The sequence below is a fragment of the Octopus bimaculoides genome, chromosome 3, assembly GCF_046866305.1.
Source record: "Octopus bimaculoides isolate indiv1 chromosome 3, ASM4686630v1, whole genome shotgun sequence".
Lineage (NCBI taxonomy): Eukaryota > Metazoa > Mollusca > Cephalopoda > Octopoda > Octopodidae > Octopus > Octopus bimaculoides.
In genome coordinates, this window is record NC_142930.1 from 75698092 (window position 1) to 75722424 (window position 24333).

Here is a 24333-nt window from a genome sequence, read left to right on the forward strand (position 1 = left end):
TGTTAATCTCATCTGACTCCATCTTTGAATTTAAACAGCTCCAGTTCCCAGTGAAACTAAGTTTTGCTATGTTGATAAACAAATTTCAAGGACAATCTCTCAAAGTTGTGGGACTTAACCTTACTTCTCTCATAGGCAATGATATGTAGCATGTTTGCAAGTAGGAAGTCCCCAAATTCTTTTTATTTGTACCCCAATTAAAGGACACAATGAAAACATTGTATATTTAGAAGTTCTACAAAATTAAATTGTGATTGATTTCAGGATTTGTTTTAATAACTTTGTTTATACTCATGTCATCTGATAGAATCTTTCTGAAAAAATATTTTTTATCAGAATAGATATATTTATTTCCTTTAACATTCTTTAAACTTCTGAGCAATGCCAGATACTTAGGCTAGTATTATATACAACTATAAGTTCTGCATACCGGAATGTACGCGTGAAGTTGTGGTTAATGTGCTATTATCAAAGAACTTTTACTGGTGAAGATTCTGAAATAGAAAATGCTGTGGAATTGAGAGGCAAAATGTAAACAAATTTTGATGTTTGGAATAATTTTACTTTTTCTTCAAAACCACAATTTCCTTTTGTTTGAAACAAAAACATTTCATATACATGTACATACATCTTTCACTTACTCCTCCAAATTCAAAACAAATGTCGCCTTCCACACATCATGAAAACAAAAGTAAACAAATAAAATTTTTACGGAAATTCAGGAACAATCAGTTGATCCAAATTTGACACTTACGCTGCTAAAGCCAGAAGTAAAAATTAATCTTTCGTTTCCTAATCCGAAACACAGCCCTTTTACCAAAAAGTCTTGAACAAAATTTATGATTACTTTCTATCTGTAGTAAGTAATGAAATCGATATTTGTCATATTAGGAAATAATGATTTATACGGTCACAGACTGTATGTCGATAGCCAGCTGGAAAAGATGTTTTCCTGGGGCTTAAAGAACAGTAACATTGTCCTTTATAGGACTACCAAATTCTGTTGGCAAATAAACTTTACTATTTGGTACTGTTACTGTATGTCTCTCGCTGAGAGATTCAAAACAAGTTGCTTTTCTCTATACGAGATCTACTACTGTGTGTCGCTTAAAGAATATATAGTGTTTGCAAGGGGAGAAAGCTTTCACCAACAGCCAGTGATTATCTCACACTGAGGAGGAGTAAACCACCCAGAAACCATGGTCTGTGAATATCACGTAAGGCTGGAGATGGGAGCGATGACCTCCCTTGCAAACACTATATGGACACAGACTGTGTCGATAGCCAGCTGGAAAAGATGTTTTCCTGGGGCTTGAACAACAGTAACATTGTCCTTTATAGGACTGCCACATTCTGTTGGCAAATAAACTGTACTAAATAATAATTTGTTACGCTAACGTAAATCGCATGCACCCAATATAATCTTGCTATGAACTCTAAATACTGCATGGAGTAGCCTTTTCAGTTTAAGTAAATATTCATGGACACACCTTTAAATACAAAATCAATGGCTAGGAATGTATAAATACAAAATCAATGGCTAGGAATATATTGGAGTAACTTAACAAGGTCTGGCTATAATAAGTGTTCACATATTAGTGATTTGATATTGCTCCAAGATAAAATAATTATGTAGTATCGTATTAAAAATATAAGGGTAAAGAAATTATATATGATGGGGTTTATTCAGTAAATAAATTATTTACTTCCGAGGAGACTTGTAAGGAAATTTTAAAGACATTTTCTCAAGCCCCAAAGTTTCTAGAGAATTGTATGCATTTTCATATTTTAAAGCAAAAAAAAAAAAAAAAAAAGTTTAAAGTAAACAATTCGGGGTTTAACTGGAATTCGTATCAGCTGTACACTCACCATATAATATACATTATATACAAATATAAGTTCCGCATACCAGAATCAGTACTTAGAGTGGCATTTCGTTCAGTTTATAAACTTCATATTTGAATGTATATAATTAAATCTAGATAATACAGTAAATATATTATTATTATGTTTCAATACATGTTTTTCTGCAGTTTGCACGTTTGTCTTACTGTGAGTCATGCAAACAAATCGTCTCACCTGACATACCTTTCTATCTTACCTGTACAGGTGTGGTAACAACAGCAGTAGCCAGCAGGACAGGAAGTGTGGAACAAGTCACCTCTCGCAGTGGAAACAACCTACTAATTGCAAGTAACTCGCACTTAACACTATATCTCAAATCAGGTAGAAAAATTACGAAAGAAGTTTGGCCATGACCAAAACTTACCGATTACTCTGGTCAATTTTCTTGTTTCTATGGATAAACGAATATACAAAATGTTCAGCCAATCTAAGTAAGTTCTTTTACTTTTTTTAATACATTAACCTATATTAAACTTCACTTGAATATCGAAAGTGTTTAATCATCGTGTTTGTATATTTATGTATATCATTATCGTTTTGTATTTTTTGACGAGGTTTTGTCAGAAAAAAATCCGATTAATCTTTTTTAGTTTTAAAGAAATAATTTAAACATGTTTTTTGAAATGTTTGCATTTCCGTTATTTCTTTTTCCCTTGCTACTTTATCTCTAACATAATGGCTGACCAATGGTATTTATTGACAGAAGCTATCAAAAAGACAAACATATATTTTTAAAAAAATAAATTTAGTGTTGTGGAAGTATTGAAAAACCCATTCTGAATTTTATCAAACCCTGTTATAAGCAACAGGTACACTTCAGCACATCAGTTTTAATGTCTCACCGATCTTAGACCTCGTGAAATTAGGTCAAATATTTGGAACGTATATTTTAATCATTTATAGACGTCCCTTTATTGTAGTCAGTTTCTTTCTACCTTGCCTCGTGGAATAAATCATAAGAATATTCAAAATTTGACTTTGTATCTAAGCTAAGTCTCTATTTATATTCGATCATAAAAGTAGTTTCCTTCTGCTTGTGAATGTTAATCATATCAAGAAAATTGAAATCTTCTCAGTTTTATATAGAAATAATATTGTTTTCGCGAGACATTTGTATCTAATTATCACATTTAATTCCCTCCGGTGTCATTTTAAATATAAAATAAATACTAGTGATTGCTGGTATAATTTCATATTTAATAGACTCTTAAGTGTTGAAATAATGTCTAGAGAAATAATACTCAATAATAGTGCAGGGAAAATGAGAATTATAAGTGAATGTGTTTGTTTAAATATCTGACATTGATGATTAATAATAATCACTTTTTTTTATGTCCGCTATGATTTTTAAGTTTGATAAGCTAAGTTCTTGTTAATTTTAGCTGGAAACAGTTAGACGTCTTTAAAATAAATCCAGGAGAAAATGTCACAGGAAACAATGGTTACAGAAAACTGAGAAAGTCACAGAAGTTTTTAAAAATGACCGATTGATTTAATGATCTTGTTTCGGTGTTTTTTATTCAAAATATTAAACAACATTTAATATATTTTTCGCTAACACATAATGCATCATATAAATTGTGTGGGCATTGTGTGCAAGTTCATGTCATTGTTAGTTAATTAACGGCTTAAAATATTAATACAAGTTCTGGGATCAGTGTCAAAATAGTTTAGGACTTAGTGACGGAAGTAAAGAATACGCACACCACTTGTTTTCGGCGCAATCATAACCACGCAATCATAACCACCTTCGCCAGACTTAATATTAGTATTGTTTTATTAGTTTAACTTATTTTTTATGCCTATTTCGATGAAGTGAGACTGGTTTTCTCGATATAATAGTAACTTTTCCTGCTCATTAATTTCTGGTCACCTTTACAGGATAGTCATGAATGGAACGTTGGCGATCTTAGTGCATTGCGTCTAGGATTCCATTATACAATATGGTCCTTCCTTTTTTTAAGATGGCAGAGTAGTTTGCTTTCGCACTTCGTTTGTAAAGTTTTAAAACTATTCTAAAGTTGAAAATTTAGGAAAAAAAGCCAAAACTATCTCTTGGTTTTCAGTAATCATCAAGTGTATAACAAGATTATAACATGTCTTTCATGATGCTCGAGCATTAGTATGGATTTCCCAAAGCTTTAAATGATATTTATTTAAAATCAGCGCCTTACTTACATACCCTAACACACCGATCAAGAACTACTGCGCTCAGGGTTTCGTTTTTGAGAAAACAATTCGAGCGACCACATAATGTCTCTTTCGTTGGCTCACCATAACCTTAAATTGGTCCAACAGACAAAACAATTACATAGACTTTTGCATGACGGTTAACTTTTCCAAACATTTTATTGCAAGAGTCAAGAATTGTACGAGAGATCTTTGGATTTTAGGTCCATATACTCGCAGGACGGGATATGGAGCTTATGGGACTTTTGTCCTACACTCCCGCAGGATTGATAGGGAAAAAAAGGAAACAGCCCAGGAAAATATAAAAATGGACTTGGGTATCTGAGTAAGCGCAAGGAATATGTGAATGCTTAAACGTCACTTTCTAAATACTATATGTAATGACCCGTTAGTGTCTTATTTATTAAAATATTTAACTTTTTAAGAACGACACTTTTAAGTTTTAATTTAATAACAGGATTGTTAAAGTAACTGTGAAAGGCCTACAAATACATCATAAGAATCAAGTATCTTCGAGGGAACGTGAAATAATTCGTTTTTAACCATTGAACTCGAAGTTCCATGTAATCAGAGCCAGCCTTAAACCAATTGAACCGATTGCTCCCAATCGGGCCCCGCGCCCAAAGAGGCCACATGCTATTCTGTGACATTTCATGAAGGTGGTCACCTTGAAGTTTAAAAAAATCTACATAAAAAAATGCTCCTTAAAAAAACGTACTTTCTACACTTTAGGGACACAAGATACCAAACCCATTCATCCGAATTTGCTTGTGTCAAGTGTAAGGGTCAATTGTATGTGTGTATGTGAATGTTTGGGGGTGTTTATGGGCATATTTGAGTAAAATATTTGTGTATGTGAGAGTATGTATTTGGTTGTTTAAATGTATGACGAATTGTATGTATATATATGTAGTGAAACCACTTCTCTCGGTTATTTATTTACAAATGCGAACGTAGCAGGTAACATCTCTTTCCCGCTTTGGCCCCCGCTGTGTCCATCACCCTGACTGACTTTTATTTGCACGGCATTTGTCTCCAGTCCTGTTTCGCGCCAGGGTGCATACCGACCAATCATGGCCATCTAATAAGGTCATGTGAGAGAGAGTTTTTCTAATGTTTCTGGAGCCTCTCTGTACCTATAAATAGCCTGCTTTAACCCACGTCAATTTATCGCAGCTTCAGACCTGCTAAGGTCTGGTCGTTGACCACGTAACACCAACCAGCCAGTTTCCAGCGACGACATCAACACCATCGTTCAACTGTTTACTACAAGCATTGTTGCCAGCGTCAACACGACATTACGTACACAAGCTACCAACAGCAACCGCAGCTTCTCTCAACCCTGTTTGTGTGAATTGTTTACCACGAAATAACAGCCAGAATTCGACACCTGCGAGAAACCATCTGTATCAAGTAGCCCGGCCTGGCATAGAAGCCTCAACTGCACGACATGTGACTTAGCTCTGCCTCAAAGCCTCAACCTCTTATATACAGACTTTCTAACTACTGTGTACCTTAACTGAGAACTGGTATTTTCTTATCCGTGTTACAGACTCTTTTCTGTGCTCTGTATCTCTTGCATTCATATACATATATTTGTATACATACACTCTTTTGTTTACATGACGGCCTGTCTTATATTGTGTTTTATTATGTCGCATTCACTCACACACAGACATATAGTTTAATGCTCCAATAGACCTTACTGTTATACATCTTCACTGGTTGAGTCATCTCTATCTTTTCCTTGCTGGCAAATCTCGCATTACACATGCGAATTCTCTATGTTATAGTATTATAACATATATCATATTTTGTGTCGACCGTGCGCCGCGTTAAAAAGGAGCCTGTTTCCATTCGTCACCTTTCTCCTTTGGTTCGCACGGTCGTTCTCTACATATATATATATATATATGTGTGTGCGTATGTTTATGTGTGAGTTGCTATAAATATACTTTGTATGTTTAATTTGGGGGGGAAACTTTTCAATTAAAGTGTATTTTATGTGTGTGTGTGTATATTTTAAAGAAAGCAAAAAATAAAACAAAGATAAAAGCAAAAGGCTAAATGTGTGCTCAATATTTTGGCCACAGGAATTTCTGTTAAACAAAGGTGAAAAGTTCAATTATTTTTCATAGTGGTTTTGTTGAAGCCATTGTATTTGTGTGAATGCATGCGTATGTATGTTTATGCTTGCATGTGTATGATTGTACGTATATGTATTTTTTAGTGTGTAGTGAATCGTATACATATACATACGCGCACGCGTGTGTGTGTATACAGTAAGAGAAAGAGAGAGATGGGGAGGTGTGATAAAACTTTTTGTCTTGTTTAAAAGAGAAAAATCTCTTTGCAATGACTCCCATTCAGGTTTTTGGACAAGCACAAACACAGCCACATACACACAGGGGGGGACTATAGTAAGAGACATTTGGTGTCACACAGTGGTGCTAAATTCAGAACCATACAGCTAAGAAACAAGCAGACAGGTCTGTTTTTTTCTACAACAGAGGTTATATAAAAAAATATAAGGCAAGTATATAACCAGGTTCTGAAAAATTCTAATTATTAATTTGCTTTTTATGTATGTCTCTTAGCATAACATCATGCAACAGATAAAAGTTTCCTTGGGATCTTGTTAAATTTCTTTCCAATTTTTGCCCGCGCTCACTGAGGGTGAAAATTTTTGGTAAATTTATAGTTTAACACCGAACTAAATTTTGGTGGGAAATAATGCATTTTCCTGTTTTTTTGTTTTTGTTTTTTTTTTCTTCTTGTGCTATCAACTAATCTAATCTAATATGCTACAAATAATTTTTCCCTTGGAAATTCCCCCTCACCTCACCCAAATGGGCGCCACACCTCCAAATACCTACCCTGCACGTAGTTACTGGGTTTGGATAGGAAAAGTTGTTACAAATTAATTGTGTTGTCGACAACTTAATAGGAAGGATTGTCAGAAAAATAAACCAACCTCTAAACAATTACAATATCAGTTCCACAGATATATGTACATAAAACCAAAGATTGCCTACAATTCTTTCCTATATATTGAACTTGGCTAATATAAATGGAGCCAGTTCACCATAAATGCTCTCATCTGAAGAAAATACTGACAAGAAATATATTTTCATTGTTAACAATCATAGCTTATTTCTTCTTTACAAATTTCAAATCGATGAAGTTTTATTATTGTACTGTTTTCCCCTTGTTGTTAATCAACTTCTAATTATTTTATTTATTTTGAGTATTTTCTTAAGCACTAACAATAATAAAAATATAACTAAAAGATGTAGACAATCCCACGAGTGTTTCTGAGAAAGAAAAAAATAAGTGATTGAAAAAGAAATTAATGGCAATTTTTAAAAATTAATTAAAAAGTCAATTTCACTAGCCTCACACTAGGTTAGAAACATTTTAATGAGATTATATTTAGCAAAGAATAAAAGAAGAGAAAAAAAGACAACCAATGTCGTAAGTTAAAGGTTGTTACAGGAGAAAGAATTGAAGAGCATTCTTGGCAGTTGCTTTTGACCCAAATCGTGTTGATGACGAACTTCGTGGGTGGGAGTCTCATTGGTTTTCTATCAACAAATGCCATTAATTCTTTTCTAAAACCTTTTTCTTATACTTTCTAGAACAATAATCTCACGTGCTTCTCATTTTTACGTGCTTAATTTTAGAAATAAATTTCATTTATTTATTTTTAAATAAATATTTTATTTCTTCTTCATTTCCTGATTACATGTTAGTTGCAAGTATCTTCAATTTTCAGTTCTTTGATTCTCCATAGTAATAGCCCTGAAAGTAATACCACCAATCTTTAGATTAACTGATCTAATGACCCCCAAGACAAGTCACTGTGTCTGAAATTATTTTGTGGATGCTGATATGAAGCAAATAAAAAATCTTCATTTAAACATTGCCTTAAAATCGAATTAGTTAATTCTCATGAATTCTTTTTGAAATTCTGATACTTGTCTTCATCAGCGAATTCAGTGTTGAGTTTTAACAAAGAGTGGACCTATTTAACATGTAATTTCTTGCTAATGGGTTCCCATTTGTGTTGTAGTTATAAATACTTGGAGGACTTTTTAATACTTTATTGCAATGTAACAAAGTTCAGTTCCTATTTATTGCCTATCATTGTTTAGCCTTGTTTAATTCCTGATATGTGGTTAAGTACATAGGAGTAGTTACCTACTATCTCATTTAATATAGTATAGTATCCATGAGAAGTCACTATTCATGTGAAAGATTGACAGAGTTCTATTTGGATAGTATACCACTCAAATTACATTGTTGAAGTCAACCCCAGTTTAGCAGATCTATGATTAACACATTTGTTACCATATTTCTTTTGAAATAGACTACCTTTATTGCCCTCTGCATGTAAGTGAAAGCAGGGTATTGTAATCACTCAACTCATCTTTGTGTGTTTGCAAAATTACTGGAAAACTGCTGAAGAGATTTTCACCAAATTTGGCAGAAATACTCATTCGGTAAGTGGCTCGAAATGATGAAAATTTAGTTTGATTATTTTCAAACATACATAAATACATACATAGATATGCGTGTGTGTGTGTGCGTGTGTTTATGTACACTGATGGATTTGAGGGTTTCATTTATTTATGAGTTGATTTTTAAAATTTCACTGAAGCATAAATACCTCTAATGGTGATACTTAAGAAAATTAAAGAGAAATCGAACATACAGATTTCCTGATGAGCAAGTGGTCATATTATTTATATCCTACAATGAACTACAGTATGTTTGATTCACCTGCCATCATTGAAAGACTTTGCTATGCAATATTTTCCATAAGTATTTCATTTTGTTCACTTTCTTTTTCATATGAATCAACCCTCGTCTGTGTGTATATAGATCATGATCTACCTATGTGCATAGACGTATGTGGGTAGATACATAAATGCACAGATAGATGTGTGCATGTGTGTGTACAGTGATGGATTCAAGGGTCTTGTTTATTTACGAGTTGATTTCTTAATTTCACCGTACTTAGGCTTCTAATCCTCTTTTAGTCAAACACTTACAAAGCTTCATTCAGTTCACTTAAAAAGCATGGGTAAGCAACACATTGTAGGCCTCACTATAATTTTCAAAAAAATTTATCTGTGCACAGGGTATGCATCGCCCCTCTGATGCCTTTTTTTTCATTTCAATTAATTTTGAAAATAATCATTTAGCAAAATAACTTAGTTGGCATTAAGCTGGTGTTTGGAACTTAAATTAACATATTTTGATGGATGGTTTTAATTTCGTTCACTTTAAAGAAGTGATCATACAACTAGGGGTGGTTTTAGGGAGGCTGATATCAAAAGAGTTAAAGGTGTTCCTCGTATGATCATTCCATCATTTCTTCATGTTGTGTCTAGGACAAAATTAAAAGAAGAAAGCTTATGATTAAAGTCAGTCAGAATTAAACTAAACAGATAAAATTACAGACCTTAGTAGTCAAGACCAACCAGACAGATCAAATTTCTGCTACCAGTTTTGTAACTTCGTTATGTTATTGAATATTGACAACTATATTGGTTTCAAATTTAAGCTCAAGGCCAACAATTTCGAGGAAGGGATAAGTCAATCCCATCAACCGCAGTGTACAACTGGTCCTTATTTTATCAACCCTGAAAGGATGAATGATAAAGTCAACTTTAGTGGAATTTGAACTCAGAACATAAACACAGATGAAATACCACTAAGCATTTTGCCCGGCATACTAACAATTCTGCCAGCTCACCGCCTTCATATTGACAACAATATTGGCAATACTTTTTGTTAACTTTTCATTTCCTTATAATAGCTATCTGGTTTTAAAACAATCTCCTGGAATAGAAACAATAATTATGAAATTGTATCTTCTTGGATGGTTATGCAATTGTTATTGACTTCTCCATTAATTTTGTTTCCATTAAGTCATTCTTGGAGTATCTTGTTATTACTGGTTACAAAGTAAAAACAATTCAGTTTATCATCAGTTAGTAGGTTTTAAATAGATTTTGCAAGAAATTTATCTTCAGTGTTTCTATTACAGACTATCTTAATATATCCATTCTACATTTATATGAACTTCCTAGCTACCTACATATCTTTGACCATGATCTATTATTTGTGACCTACTTCATCTTGTGAAGGCACATGGCTTTGTGGTTAGAGTATTAGATTCATGAGCATAATGTCATAGGTTTAGTTCTTAGATCAAGTAGTGCATTGTACCTTTGAACAAGGCACTTCATTTCATATTACTCTAGTTTACTCAGCTGAGATGAGATCAGTATTCTCCCCTTCTAGTTGTTACACACCAGATATTCCACTGGTTTAAGGATTTAAGGGTGTCTGTCTGCTTGCAATTACTTAGATGGCTAAAACAATTAGTGAAAGCATGATACAGGCTGCCACATACTCACTTGCAAGTGATGGTTATGGTATTTTTTTATTGTTTCTTCCAACTTTATCTCAACTTATGATGTCTATCCCTACATCAACTACCAACTAGTACCTGCTCAAACAATAGTTTTCATTGATTTCATTACATATTAACCCTTTTGATATCAACTAGGCTGAAACCACCTCTGGTTCTGTAGTACAAATGTCTTGTTTTCAAAAGTTCTGAATTAAAATCTTTCATCAAACCTTAGTCACAATTTATGTTCCTAACACTAGCTTAATGATAACTAAGTTATTTTACTAAATTCTTTGTTATATTTAAAATTAATTGAAAGTGACACAGAGCATCTCAACAGAAATATGGTAACAAAAGGGTTAATGTCTAGTGCTGCCTGACTGGCTACTGTACCAGTGGCATGTAAAAAGCACCATTTGAGTGTGGTCGATGCCAGTACCGCCTGACTGGCTCCCATGCCGGTGGTACGTAAAAAGCACTCACTACATTCTCGGAGTGGTTGACATTAAGAAGAGTGTCCAGCTATAGAAACCTTGCCAGATTAGATTGGAGCCTGGTGCAGCCTTCTGGCTCGCCAGTCCTCAGTCAAACCGTCCAACCCATGCCAGCATGAAAAGTGGATGTTAAACAACGATGATGATAACTGTTATTTTAGCATCTCAATTATTTTAATACCTCATTACTTTGGTAAAATTGTTTCACTTCACAGTGCATCTCGAGAAAATTCAAAGTAACTTTTTTTTTTATCTTTATGATATTTTCACATCTTCTGTTTTGACTTTATTACTCATTTCAAAAAGTTCTACATGCTTATCATTTGATGATGAAATACATTTTGAATTCTAAGGAAGAATGAAAACATAGAAATTGACTTCTTAGTTGTTAGTTGTATTATTCAATTCTTAAGTCATAAGTCTTTTTCTGGATGTAATTTTTTCATTTAATGTGATTAGTGATTTAGAATTAAAGTCTTATCAGGTATTCTGTAAGTTAGATTTAATTAAAGGCTTTGTAAGTCAGATTTAATTAAGGTGCTTTGGAAAGACTTCTCATTAAAATAACTGTTTATTATGACTTGTTGAAAGTTCCTTAAGTTTGTACTATTGAGTTGTCAACATAAGAGCATTTGAATTTACTAGAAAATGCATTAAAGATAAAGTTTTTCGCAAAAATGTAATTAAAGTTGGAAGGATCATTATAGGCTTATATGCATTCGATGTGTAGATGTTTCTATTTATTACTGTCCAACATTCAAAGGATTTCAAAATTAAGAAAATCATATTTCTCAATTGCAACAAATTCTACCAAACACATTTATTCCCACAATAAATCAACAATGTTCTATATTTTTCATTTGGAGTATATCTTTAGTTACTTGAGATAAATAGCCAAAATATTTGATATAGAGCTGCTTTTCTTTTTCTTTCTTATGCCAAAGATATTATATTGGAATTAGCAAAAGTTGGTTAAATAAATTAACAAACTTTCCTGGAGCCATTCAGAGACAATCAATTGTCGGTGACATTATTTTGATAGAAATTTTTATGTGATTATGAATTTATTGTAATCGTAAATGCACTGGGGCATACAGAAGTTGCCAAATTATTAAGAAAAGCACTAGAGTATATCAAGAAAACATATTCAGTCAACGTCTAAGTAACAGAAATTCAGAGGCAGGTCTATGAATTTCTGTTGCACAGAGAAAATCTTTATTATAATTATGCAATGATGCAAATGATTTTTTTTTTTTCTCATTTCTATATTGGTTTCAGCTATTTTGTATTAATGAAGGTTAAAACCTAGTAGGAGTTTGTTGCTATAAACTGTCTGTAAATAGGATGAATTGTTTTGAAAGTTTTTCCACTAACCTGTTGCACCATCATTAACTTGTGACCTCTTATCATCTATCACATTTCTGGCCAGTCTTCTTTATCAAATTATTTTCATTCCCAGCAGTTTCTTAGAACTGACATTTAATACAGACTATAAAACATTTTAAAAAAACTCTAGGAATTGTCACCCATGAAGTTCTGCAGTCTCCCTTTATCTTCATGTATTTCATTTCTTTCATCTTCTATGACCATAATTCTAATGAAATACACTGCCTAATTGATTTGGAAAATAAAGTATTTGATACGATTTTGTAAAACAAAAAATAGAAAAGAAAACTTTTTATTTAACTCCATTGATAAACTTATTTCTCCTTACATCACCCCTAATGTTGCATGTACTTAGTTGTTCCTTGCAAGAACTGCAACCTTTTGGAGTTCTCTCTATGCTTATGTTTTTTCTGTAGATATCGGCATGCATATGTTCAAACTGCATATCATCTTTTTTCATGTGACCAATATGAAAGTGTTCACAAAGGTTATGGGAACTTGCCTTCATATTCTGAGTCACTTATAAAAGAAAAATAGTGTTATATTTGCAATCTTTTTTTTTATTTAGTTGCTGGTGGGAGCCCAATATTTGGTCAGATTCTCTGTGGCTATAAACATTTTTAGTTGTTGTTGTTTCATTTGAAAGTTATAGAGCTTGTAGAATCCATGAGTGAAAGAATCAAATTTGGTACAAGATATATAGCAACACTAGATGTTAATTTTTCCAATATACTTCCCTTCTTATGGCATATACTTGTAAATCAAAAGTTGTTTCACACATTCTTCAACTAATGATTCAGTTCTAATCTAGAACAGATAATTTTTTATTGTGTACATCAGATTTTGATGGGATTTGTTGACCTTTGGAGTGGTTGTGTTCTTTGCTATTATTCCCTATTTTCTCTATCCAGCCTTCTTAGCATAAGGGTCTACCAATAAAATGCTACATTTTGTGTCCATAGAGAGCACTAAAATCTCGAATACTTATTTTGACTTTCTGTCTGTTCCACACTAATTTTCACATATAGTAACATTTCTATATCGAAATTACTTATTCTAAATTTGAATCACTGATAAACTTTTGTCTAGAGAGATTACTAATATCTTCTTGAGCTCTAAGTTATTTTCTTCAAATACTTTTGGTAGCTAAAGGAAATTTTGTCGATATTTATCATCAAAGAACGAACTAGACATGTTTCTAATTTGGGATCTTGATTGGTGTTGGAGTATATAAAGCAGTCACGGTAATTGATTATTAGTATTATACACCCACAGACATGCATTATAGATCTATCATCATACACATATTAACTTCACTTTATATTATCCTCCCATAATGTCATAGCAATATTCTTACATTAGTAAGTCTGAAGCTTTGTACAGCTTCACTGAAAATTTATATAAAACATATGATCATATGTGCAAAGTAATTTTGAAATATTAATTTGATCGTTCTTCTTCAATGAACTGTAAACATTCCCAGCAAGTTACTCTGTGACATTTTTATCCTGAGTTGCTAATGTAAAGGATGTAAGTCTATGAAAACAATTCCTGTTCAGAGAAGAAACTTACAAATGGTAAAATATTGCTTGGAATAGATAAATAAAAATCAATGAGAATTCTTAAATTTCACCTGTAGTAGAAGGTGTAAGTGGCATATAATGTAGATGAGATGGTGGTATAATTTAAATAACGGGCCTTGGAATCACATTGATCTTATGTAGAGACTAGAACAAGTTTTGTGATTGCAGACAGCATTGAAGACGAACTAGAGCAAGAAGTTTTGAGATACCTTGGTTAATATAAACAAAAAAATTAAGCAAATTACCTTGGGATGATTTTCTTAACATTAGAGCTAATAGACTTTACATAGTTTTCATCGCTATGAACATAGGCTTTTTAATATTTTCTCATCTTTAAGTGTATTGGATGGCAGAATTAGAAGGGGCCTTGTGGTATTTAGTTACATTTTGAATATAAATTTTTATGGAGTTGACAAAATAAGTACCAGTTAAGTACTTTAAGTGATTTAATGAATCTTTTCCCTCCAAATTTGGAGGCTTTTGCCTATGTTGCAAATGATTTTTTTCCTGTATCTGTCAGCAATATAGCGTAGTGCTTTGATATATATTTTCTATACTTGCAAAACTTCATTAATTTTTTTCTTCCTTTCCATCCTCTAGTTGTATTTCTATTGACATAAGATTTATGTATATTTATCTGTTAATGCATGAATATTTTCATACATGTATATTTACTATGTATACTTGTGTAAAAGTCGAATTTTTTAAGGTCAAATTTATGGGGTCAACTATTACATGGATACTGCTTTTGAGGTGCTGAAATTCAAGCTGGAATCCAAAGTACCTTATCAGCAGCAGAAGCCCAACTGATCTTTAAGCAAATAAAAACAAAGACACAATGAATTACAGTAATATTACCGATTCTATGCATCAAAACACACGTCCTAGTAAATAACAAAACCCATAAACAAGACCGTGTAGCTTTATATAAATATTTACACTTTCTCTTTTATTTGTGTCCATCAAACTGACTAGCTGAGTGAAATCAATTTATATCTCATAATATAACATTAATGCATTTCAGCCTAGGTGCTATCGTATTCATGCTCATGGTCAGTTGTCATTTCGTGGAATGCGTTTGCCACATGATTCTTATAAGTTAAGCAATGTGTCATGTTCTGTGTATAAGTTGTTCTCAACATAAATGAAAAAATAAAGCTGCAGGATGTCATGTGCAGTTACCAGTAAATGTTCATAATATGGTGTAGAATTGTTAATCTGGAGCAGGGATTTCCAAAGTGTGTTCTGCAAAACCCCAGGGTTCCCTGAAAGCTATCAGGGGTTCCACATTTAAAAAAAAAATGTCAAAGGGTTCCATGGCAAAAATAGTTTGGGAACCACTGATCTAGTGATGAACTAAATGTTTTTAGGCTTACTGAAGTCATGCCTCTGTATGAATTCATATAGTGGTGTTTGCTGTTGTTTGCTGATAGTGCTGTCTGTGAAACATGTTTCTCACTATGTAAACAATGAGTGTATGATGCATATGTTTATTGTACTTGAAGATGTATGCAGGCTTGAAGCATATCCTATGCATACATTTTAGTTGTGATGTAGCACCCATCAACAGATGTGTAGTGCTTGCTATTAAATGTGTTTTACTATATGCATTGAGCATTCCAGCCACACAATTTTGTAAATGTTATTTCTATGTACAGGATAATATGGTATCTTGACCCACAAATGTCCTGTTGTTTGTGAAATATTAGGGTCGACTTTTATACATGGTCTATGGAAAATTCCCAACTTTTTGGTCAAAAATAGGGAGTCAACTTCTACATGAGATCGATTATTACTTGAGTATATATGGTATATTAAATTGAGTGTCCCATGGTGTATATTTGGTTGAAGTACAGAATTTACATATGATTCTCCAATATTATTTTTAATCTAGCATCCCAAGAAGAATTGTAATTCACACTCTAGAAAAATGTAGTCTTGATTGTATGTTAGTAGTATTTAGCCTGTAAGGCTTCCAAGACTTGTCACAGGTAATGGTAAGTTGTTGCATGTATTTAGAAAAGAATTATGTTAATTAGCTGTTGTTTATGAGAAAATGGAATATTAGTATAGTTACTCTTCCCTGAGAAATAATATTTGGATTACCTTATTCTTTTGTAAGCAAATTCATGGATGATGTGCAAAAGACCTTTGTTAAAGGAAGGAAGAAGTATTAGGCATTGACAGTATGGGACTTAAAGGCTGAAGTGTGGGAATTGTCATCAGTGTCATCAATATTGCAATGTCTATTGTTATTGATGTCTGATATATCATTGGTGAACAGGAAGTGATTTAAGAAGATAACTGATCCAGATAGAATACCAGAGATGGTGATGCAGCATTGCAAGAAAGTGTTCCATAAACTCATGCATTTGGAATATCATAAATAAAGAAAGTATGGTTCTATATTATCAGTTGATTGGAATTTTGACCAGGAATATCATATATTACAGTTGGATAATATTGAATACAACTTCCTAGAAATGGCTAGGAATATTGGCAATAACAATACAGAGTGAAGTTAGACCCTTTATTTCAGGAGGAGGTATGCATATTTTGGAATAAGATATTCATATTTCTGTAGTACTATTTAAAGACATATGAAAGAAATCCAACATCTTAGCTAGAATAGAAGGCATTCTTGTTTGAAAGTAATTGCTAGAATATCAATCTTGGTCAAAAATATGAATAATCAGTCATTCATGGTTACAGGTTTGGAACAGAAACTGTGAAATTATTTACAAGATTTTAAGAAAGAAAACAATTTGCTTTGGCAAGAGAACTATCTTATACACAGAAAGAAAAGAAGTTCTGTCTGTTCGGTAGAAATTTGTTTTTATGTTCCTGCTGGCATGGGTTAGACAATTGAAGGCTTTATAGCCAACTGCTCTTCTTGTTATTAACACATCTGCTCTTCAAATAAAGGTTCTCTTATTTTACACATTTTTGAATGTGCAATGCTAGCAAATGATTTGTTGACAGGAGAAATGATAACAGCACTCATCACTGCTTGTACTTTTTGGAAAATGCAAATGTAACCAAATCATAAACATGATGCATGCAGACATGTATGTGTATGGATGTATGAAGGTGCAGGCATGGGTATGTGGTAAGAAGTTTACTTCTCAACCACATGGTTCTGGGTTCAGTCACACTGCATGGGACCTTGGGTGTCTTCTATAATCCTGGCCAACCAAAACCTTGTGAATGTATTTGGTTGACAGAAACTGAAGAAAGCCCATCATTTGTTTGTGTGTTGTTGTGTATATGTGTGTGTATGTTAATGTCTCCTCATCTTCACATCACATGATAGTTGTAAATTGATTGTCACTGTCATACAAGCAGTGTCTCTCATTTCTAGTATTCTGCAAGAACATGTCTGGCCATTGGGGAAATATGTTGCTTGGAAATGGGTGAGAGTTGGCAGCATGAAGGGCATCTGGCTGTAAAAAATCTGCCTTAGTAAACTCCATCCAAACCATGCAAGCATGGAAAAGTGGGTGTAAGAATGATGCTGGCAAAAATGATTTGTACCTCTAGTTCAAAATGCCAACCTTGTCACACACTGTCATGCTGAATCTCCTAGAGAATTACGCTAAGGGTGTGTGTGTCTGTGGAGTGCTCATCCACTGGCATGTCAAATTCATGAGCAGGCTGTTTCATTGATCAGATCAACTGGAACCCTCATCATCATAACTGACAGAGTGCCAGTCTCTCTCTCTCTCTCTCTCAATATATATATATATATATATATATCATTATCATCATCATCGTTTAACGTCCGCTTTCAATGCTAGCATGGGTTGGATGATCTGACTGAGGACTGGTGGACCAGGTGGCTACACCAGGCTCCAATCTGATTTGGCAGTGTTTCTACAGCTGGATGCCCTTCCTAACGCCAACCACTCCGAGAGTGTAGTGGGTGCTTTTACGTGCCACCAGCACGAAGGCCAGTCAGGCGGTACTGGCAATAGCCACGCTCGAAATGGTGTATTTTGCGTTCCACCTGCACAGGAACCAGTCCAGCGGTACTGGCGACGATCTCGCTCGAATGTTTTTTCATATGCCACTGGCATAAGTGCCAGGAAGGTGATGTTGGTAACGATCATGCTCAAATGGTGCTATTCACGTGCCACCGGCACGGAAGCCAGACAGTTGGTGCTCTGGCAACGATCACGATCAGACGGTGCTCTTAGTGCTCCACTGGTACAGGTGCCATCACGATTTCGCTTTCTCTTGCCCCAACAGGTCTTCGCAAGCTGAGTTTTAGTGTTCAATGAAAGAGACGTTGGCATGGGTGCCAGTCTACCAATTTAGTTCGATTTCGATTTCACTTGCCTCAACAGGTCTTCGCAAGCGGAGATGAGTGTCCAATGAAGGAATGTTATGTGTAAGTGGGCTGGCTACATCCCTGGCAGAGTCCTTGGATTTTGGTCTCACTTGGCTTGCCGGGTCTTCTCACGCACAGCATATTTCCAAAGGTCTCGGTCACAAGTCATTGCCTCACTGAGACCTAATGTTCAGAGGTCGTGCTTCACCACCTCATCCCAGGTCTTCCTGGGCCTGCCTCTTCCACAGGTTCCCTCAACTGCTAGGGTGTGGCACTTTTTCACATGGCTATCCTCATCCATTCTCGCCACATGTCCATACCAGCGCAATCGTCTCTCTTGTGCACCACAACTGATGCTTCTTAGGTTCAACTTTTCTCTCAGGATTCTTACACTCTGTCAAGTATGCACACTGACAATACTCATCCATCGGAGCATACTGGCTTCATTCCTTGCGAGCTTACGCATGTCCTCAGCAGTCACGGCCTATGTTTCACTGCCATGTAGCATGGCTGTTCATACACATGCATCATACAGTCTGCCTTTTACTCTGAGTGAGAGGCCCTTTGTCGCCAGCAGAGGTAAGAGCTCTCTGAACTTTGCCCAGGCTATTCTTATTCTAGCAGCTATACTTTCAGTGCACCCTCCCCCACTACTAACTTGGTCACCCAGATAGTGGAAGCTATCAACTACGTCTAGTTTTTCTCCCTGGAATGTGACAGAAGTTGTTTTCTGCACATTTTCAGTGTTTATTGCACCTGAACATCTGCCACATACAAAAACTAACTTCCTAGTTAACCTGCCTTTGATATTGCTGCACCTCTTATGTGTCCATAGCTTGCACTGGGTACACCTTTTTCTACAGATCGAGCAGGGCCATCTACGTGAAGGGATTTGTGTTTTGTCTACCTTCCTACTTATTAGGACTATGGTTTTAGCTAGGTTGACTCTAAGGCCCTTTGATTCTAGTCCCTGCTTCCACACCTGAAACTTCTCTAGTTCTGATTGTGACTCAGCAATTAGTGCAAGGTCATCAGCATAGAGGAGCTCCCAAAGGCAACCTGTCTTCAATTCCTCTGTTGTCGCCTGGAGGACTATGATAAATAGGAGGGGGCTGAGGACAGAACCTTGGTGGACCCCTACCTCTACCCGGAATTCTTCACTGTACTCATTGCCAACCCTCACTTTACTGACAGTGTCTCTGTACATGGCTCGCACAGCTCTCACTAACTATTCTTCTATCCCTAGTTTCCTTATTGACCACCCGATAAGGGATCGGGGGATCCTGTCAATGGCTTTCTCCATGTCAATGAAAGCCAGGTACAGAGGTTTATCCTTGGCTAGGTATTTCTCCTGCAGCTGTCTTACCAGAAATATAGCATCAGTGGTGCTTTTTCCTGGCATGAACCCAAATTGCATCTCATCTAAACTGACCCGCTCCCTAATTAGTTGGGCTATGACCCTCTGTGTTACTTTCATTACCTTATCTAACAACTTGATACCTCTGTAATTATTTGTATCTAAAGCGTCACCTTTACCTTTGTAGCAGTTGACTATGGTGCTGCTACACCAGTCATTGGGTATGACTCCTTCGTGTATCACCTGGTTAACAATACAGGTGACTAGGCTATAGCCGACACTGCCAGATATTTTGAGCATCTCTGCAGTGATTCCTGATGGGCTAGGGGCTTTCCCTGTCTTCATACTCTTAATTGCTTTATCTACCATGGTACTGTCAATTCGGATAGCTGGTCCCTCTGTTGGGTCGACATTCGGCAGACTCTCTTTCTCCCATTCATTCTCTTTGTTGAGCAATCTTTCGTAGTAGCGTCTCCAAACCTCTTTCTTTGCAGCGTCGTTTAGTGCAAGTGTACCATCATCTATGTGAACACATTTCTCTCCCACGGCATCATGATTCTCTCTCACAGACTGTCTTGCAACACGAAATACTTTAAGTCTTTGGTCCTCACGGCGCAGAACATTGGCAAACTTTTTCTTATCTGCTTCCCCTCTGGCTAAGTAAACCTGTCTCCTAGCTTCCCTTCTAGCTGTCTGATACAATTCCATGCTACCTCCGCTCTTCCAGTCCTTCCAAGCCTGTTTCTTTTGTCTAATAGCCCTGCCGACCACATTGTTCCACCACCACGTTACTTTGGATCGAGAGGGGACTTTACACCAGCCACAGGTCTGGTCGGTGGCTCTCAGCAGGTTGTCCCGTAGAAACCTCCAGTCGTCTTCCATGTTGTATGATGCTATATCCCCTTCTATTTCGTCAAATGCTTCGAGTAATATGTCTCTAAATCTCTGTCCTTCTCCTTCAAGCCTGTCTACTTCTGGGCATCCATTTTGCCTTGATCCCGAAGTCGCTAACTACTAATCTGTGTTGAGGAGTACATTCTTCGTCTGGGAAGGTTTTGGCATTTATAAACCGCCCTCTTTCCCTATTTCTGGCGAGGATGTAGTCGATTTGACTAGAGTGTCTGCTGGAACGGTAGGTGAAGCAGGTGTATTAGTTTGATGCTCAGGAAGGTGAGATAGTCTTTTACATTTTGAGCCTATGCTCTTCAACAGGACGGAACATGAGGAAATGAACAGAAAGAAAATAATAAAAAAAAAATTTGTGGATAGATATATATATATATATATATATATAAACAATATATGAGTAGATGCATATATATGTATATGTATGTACATACTTTCATCTACATGTACATATAGATACATATCTGGGTACATGACGTTGCAAAAAACATGGACAAAATGATAAACAAGTTACAAAAAACAAGCAGGCCACATAGAGAATATATCCTTCATCAGCTGCCACCATTAAAACACTGGCATTTCGAAGAGTTAAGGCAGGATGCATCGTTAAAATGGCTCTTCCCACGAACACAAATTAAATTTTTTTCATGGAGGATAGTGGCGGACAGAAAACAAGACAGGAATACAAAACGGTGAAATAAACAAACAAAAAGGCTGTACAGCCAGACGTGGAGAAGTGTGTGTATATTGAACGCTGTGAAGCACGAACAGGAGGGGCGAATAAGTGCGTCCGAAGCTTAGGTGGTCAGAAACCGAAAAGAAATGGCAAATGGACACATGTGACCAGCGAGGGGTATATATACATATACACTAGACTACCCATGACCAGTTGGATCAGTGGGAAAGTGTCTGAGTTTCCCAGCAACAGAGTTTTGTTTTATGAGTTTTTTTCTTTTCCAGGTTATTTCGCATACTTTCAATGAATGTTTATCATGCATAAACGGCACCTTTCTCCAGAAAAGGGAAAATTTGGTTGCTATTTCTTGCATACCTTGCTACCACGTAACAGGTATTTCAGGTCCTTTATCGCAAATAGTGGTTACATGGGAGCAGAGTGTGCTAGAAATTACAGCCAAATCTTCAGAGGTGAGATACGTTGAATGCACTTGAAAAAAAACTATGGAAAAAAATTATTTCACACCAAGGTTACAAATGGGTCTTTTATGAAATATTTACCGTATTTTTAAAGTCATTTTCACTTTAAAATATTTTTTAAATATGCCAAAAAATCTTTTTGTATTGGTGTTCACTTGAAAATAATTTAAAAAAGCATTAAAGTATTGTCTGTTAAAAAAAAACTAAAATATAAATACTTACTGTACAAACAACTTACATTTTTGGAATTACATTCTCTTAAAAATATTTGTAAAGGATTAAAATATTATGTTTAACAAAAGCGAAAATAGAAACATTTACTGTAAAAAACAAATCATATTTTTTCATTATCAAGTCACTGTATCTAATTGAAAGGTAAGAGTTTCTTCTCTTTCAGGGTTAAGTTATTTTCGGAGAATTTTCCCATTATACACAATGGTATTTATACCCTGAAAGCCCCTAATATCTCAATAACCAGTTGTCTGATTTACATGAAACTTGTTTTATTCTGTTTGTATCCACATTTCAGGGGCAACTTAATTCATAATATTTTCCATTTATGCACCAGTTTGGCTGGGTAACATTGCAAGCAAGCAAGAATCAAGCTCACTTTTAATGTATTTTATATATATATATATATATATATATATATATATATATAAATATGTGTGTGTATATATGCACACACGCACATATGATGGGCTTCTTTCAGTTTTTGTTTAGCAGATTCATTCACAAAGGGCTTTAAAGCTAACCTAGGGCTATAGTAAAAGACATTTGCCTAGCAAATGGAGAGTATCTGGAAAGTTTTTCTTTCACATTATATTTGAGTGCTCCACATTGACAAAAAATAGTTGATGTTAATCTTTGAAAATTCTATTTTTGTCTCTGGTTATTCTATTCAGAACTCCTTCATTGGTAATGTTAGACATATCCTTCTCAAATTTGGCTAATTCAAGAGGATTAAAACAATTATTGTTTTGTCCCAGAACATCCCTGAATGAGCAAACCTATAATCAAAGACATTGCAACTGTAACCAGCCTTTTTGTTTTTTATTCTTTCTTTCATTTTCTTTTGTTTTGTATATCACAGATGATGTTTGACTTTCTTTCTTTAAGATGGCTAGTGTTACTTGGCTGGTATTTCTGACAGGTCAATTGACCACATAGGGATCCCTTGTTTCCTGTAATATGTTGTGTAGAATATATGAAGGCTTGGCAGATATTATCAAGTAGAGAGTTTAGGGTTTGGTGCTATTACAGCCTGTTAGTAAGATTGTTAGTACAGGTTTGGTGATGCAAACAGGAAAAATAGAATTCAAAATATGAGTTTGTATACATATATCTATCATCATCATCATTTAACGTCTGTTGTCCATGCTAGCATGGGATGTATGGTTTGACCAGAGCTGCACCAGACTCCAGTCTACAGCTGGATGCCCTTCCTAATGTCAAGCACTTTACAGAGTGTGCTGGTTGCTTTTACATGACATCACACGGGCATTTTTATGTGATGCTGTACGGGTGCTCTTATGTGGTGCTTCACGAGCTCTTTTATGTGGCATTGCATGGGTACTTTTTTGTGGAACTGGCCAGGACTCTTTATCATTTATTTATTAACTCTGTTAATCGTCACCATTTGAGCGTAATCATTACCAGCGTTACCTTCTAGCACTTGTGCTGGTGGCACGTTAGAAAATTATTTGAGCGAGGTCATTGCCAGTGCCGCTGGACTGGCTCCCGTGCAGGTGGCATGTAAAAAACACCTTTTTGAGCATGACCATTGCCAGTACTGTGTGACTGGCCCTCGTGCCGGTGGCACGTGAAAGCACCCACTACACTCTTGGAGTGGTTGGCGTTAGGAAGGGCATCCAGCTGTAGAAACTCTGCCAGATCAGATTGGAGCCTGGTGCAGCCTTCTGGCTTGCCAGTCCTCAGTCAAATTGTCCAACCCATGCTAGCATGGAAAGTGGACGTTAAACGATGATGATGATGTTACTTCTGCTAAATATTAATGAAAAATATGAAGTTTTTAGTAATGAGGCATGATGATTCAAGCTTTTAGTCCATCTCCAAAGTAGCAGTTATAATCTGCAGTTTGCAGACCCCTGAAGGTCCACAAAGGCTGTATTTACACGAAGAATATACTATGGAGAATACAATATAGTGCAGAATATTTTACCCAACTACACAAATGTATACTTAAGTGGTTGATGTTAGAAAGGGCATTCAGCTACAGAAACCTTGCTAAAATGGATCATATGAGCAAGAGCCATGTACGAGGGCAGAAACATTGAATAAGAATTGACTTGGGCCAGACCATAGTGTCATATCCAACCTATGTTCTCATGGAAAGCAAATATAAAACAAATTCAGATTTATAATATTTGGACATGGCTGTGTAATTGACATAGAAGTATAAAGCCAAATACACTTCTAAGTACTAAATAGTATGTACTAAAATGTTTCTGGAAATAATTTAGTTAGAATTTTGTGTTAAATAGAAATAATATTGCATAGGCAAGACTGAGATATTATTTCTGCTTATAGAAAAGGAAAAAACAAAAAATCTTCAAACAAACTTTGTAATTATGTTAGTATAT

The 24333-nt window shown here is 35.2% G+C and overlaps 1 protein-coding gene across 1 annotated transcript in view; it reads left to right on the plus strand.

Moving 5' to 3' along the window:
* Positions 1–2122: 2122 nt before the first annotated feature.
* The window catches only part of LOC106877699 (neurexin-4), a 303409-nt gene continuing 281198 nt past the window's right edge, over positions 2123–24333 (plus strand). The window contains exon 1 of the mRNA XM_052966322.2: positions 2123–2336. Within this exon, the coding sequence (XP_052822282.2) occupies positions 2255–2336 (82 nt within the window). The 5' untranslated portion in view covers positions 2123–2254. The remainder of the gene's footprint in view (positions 2337–24333) is intronic.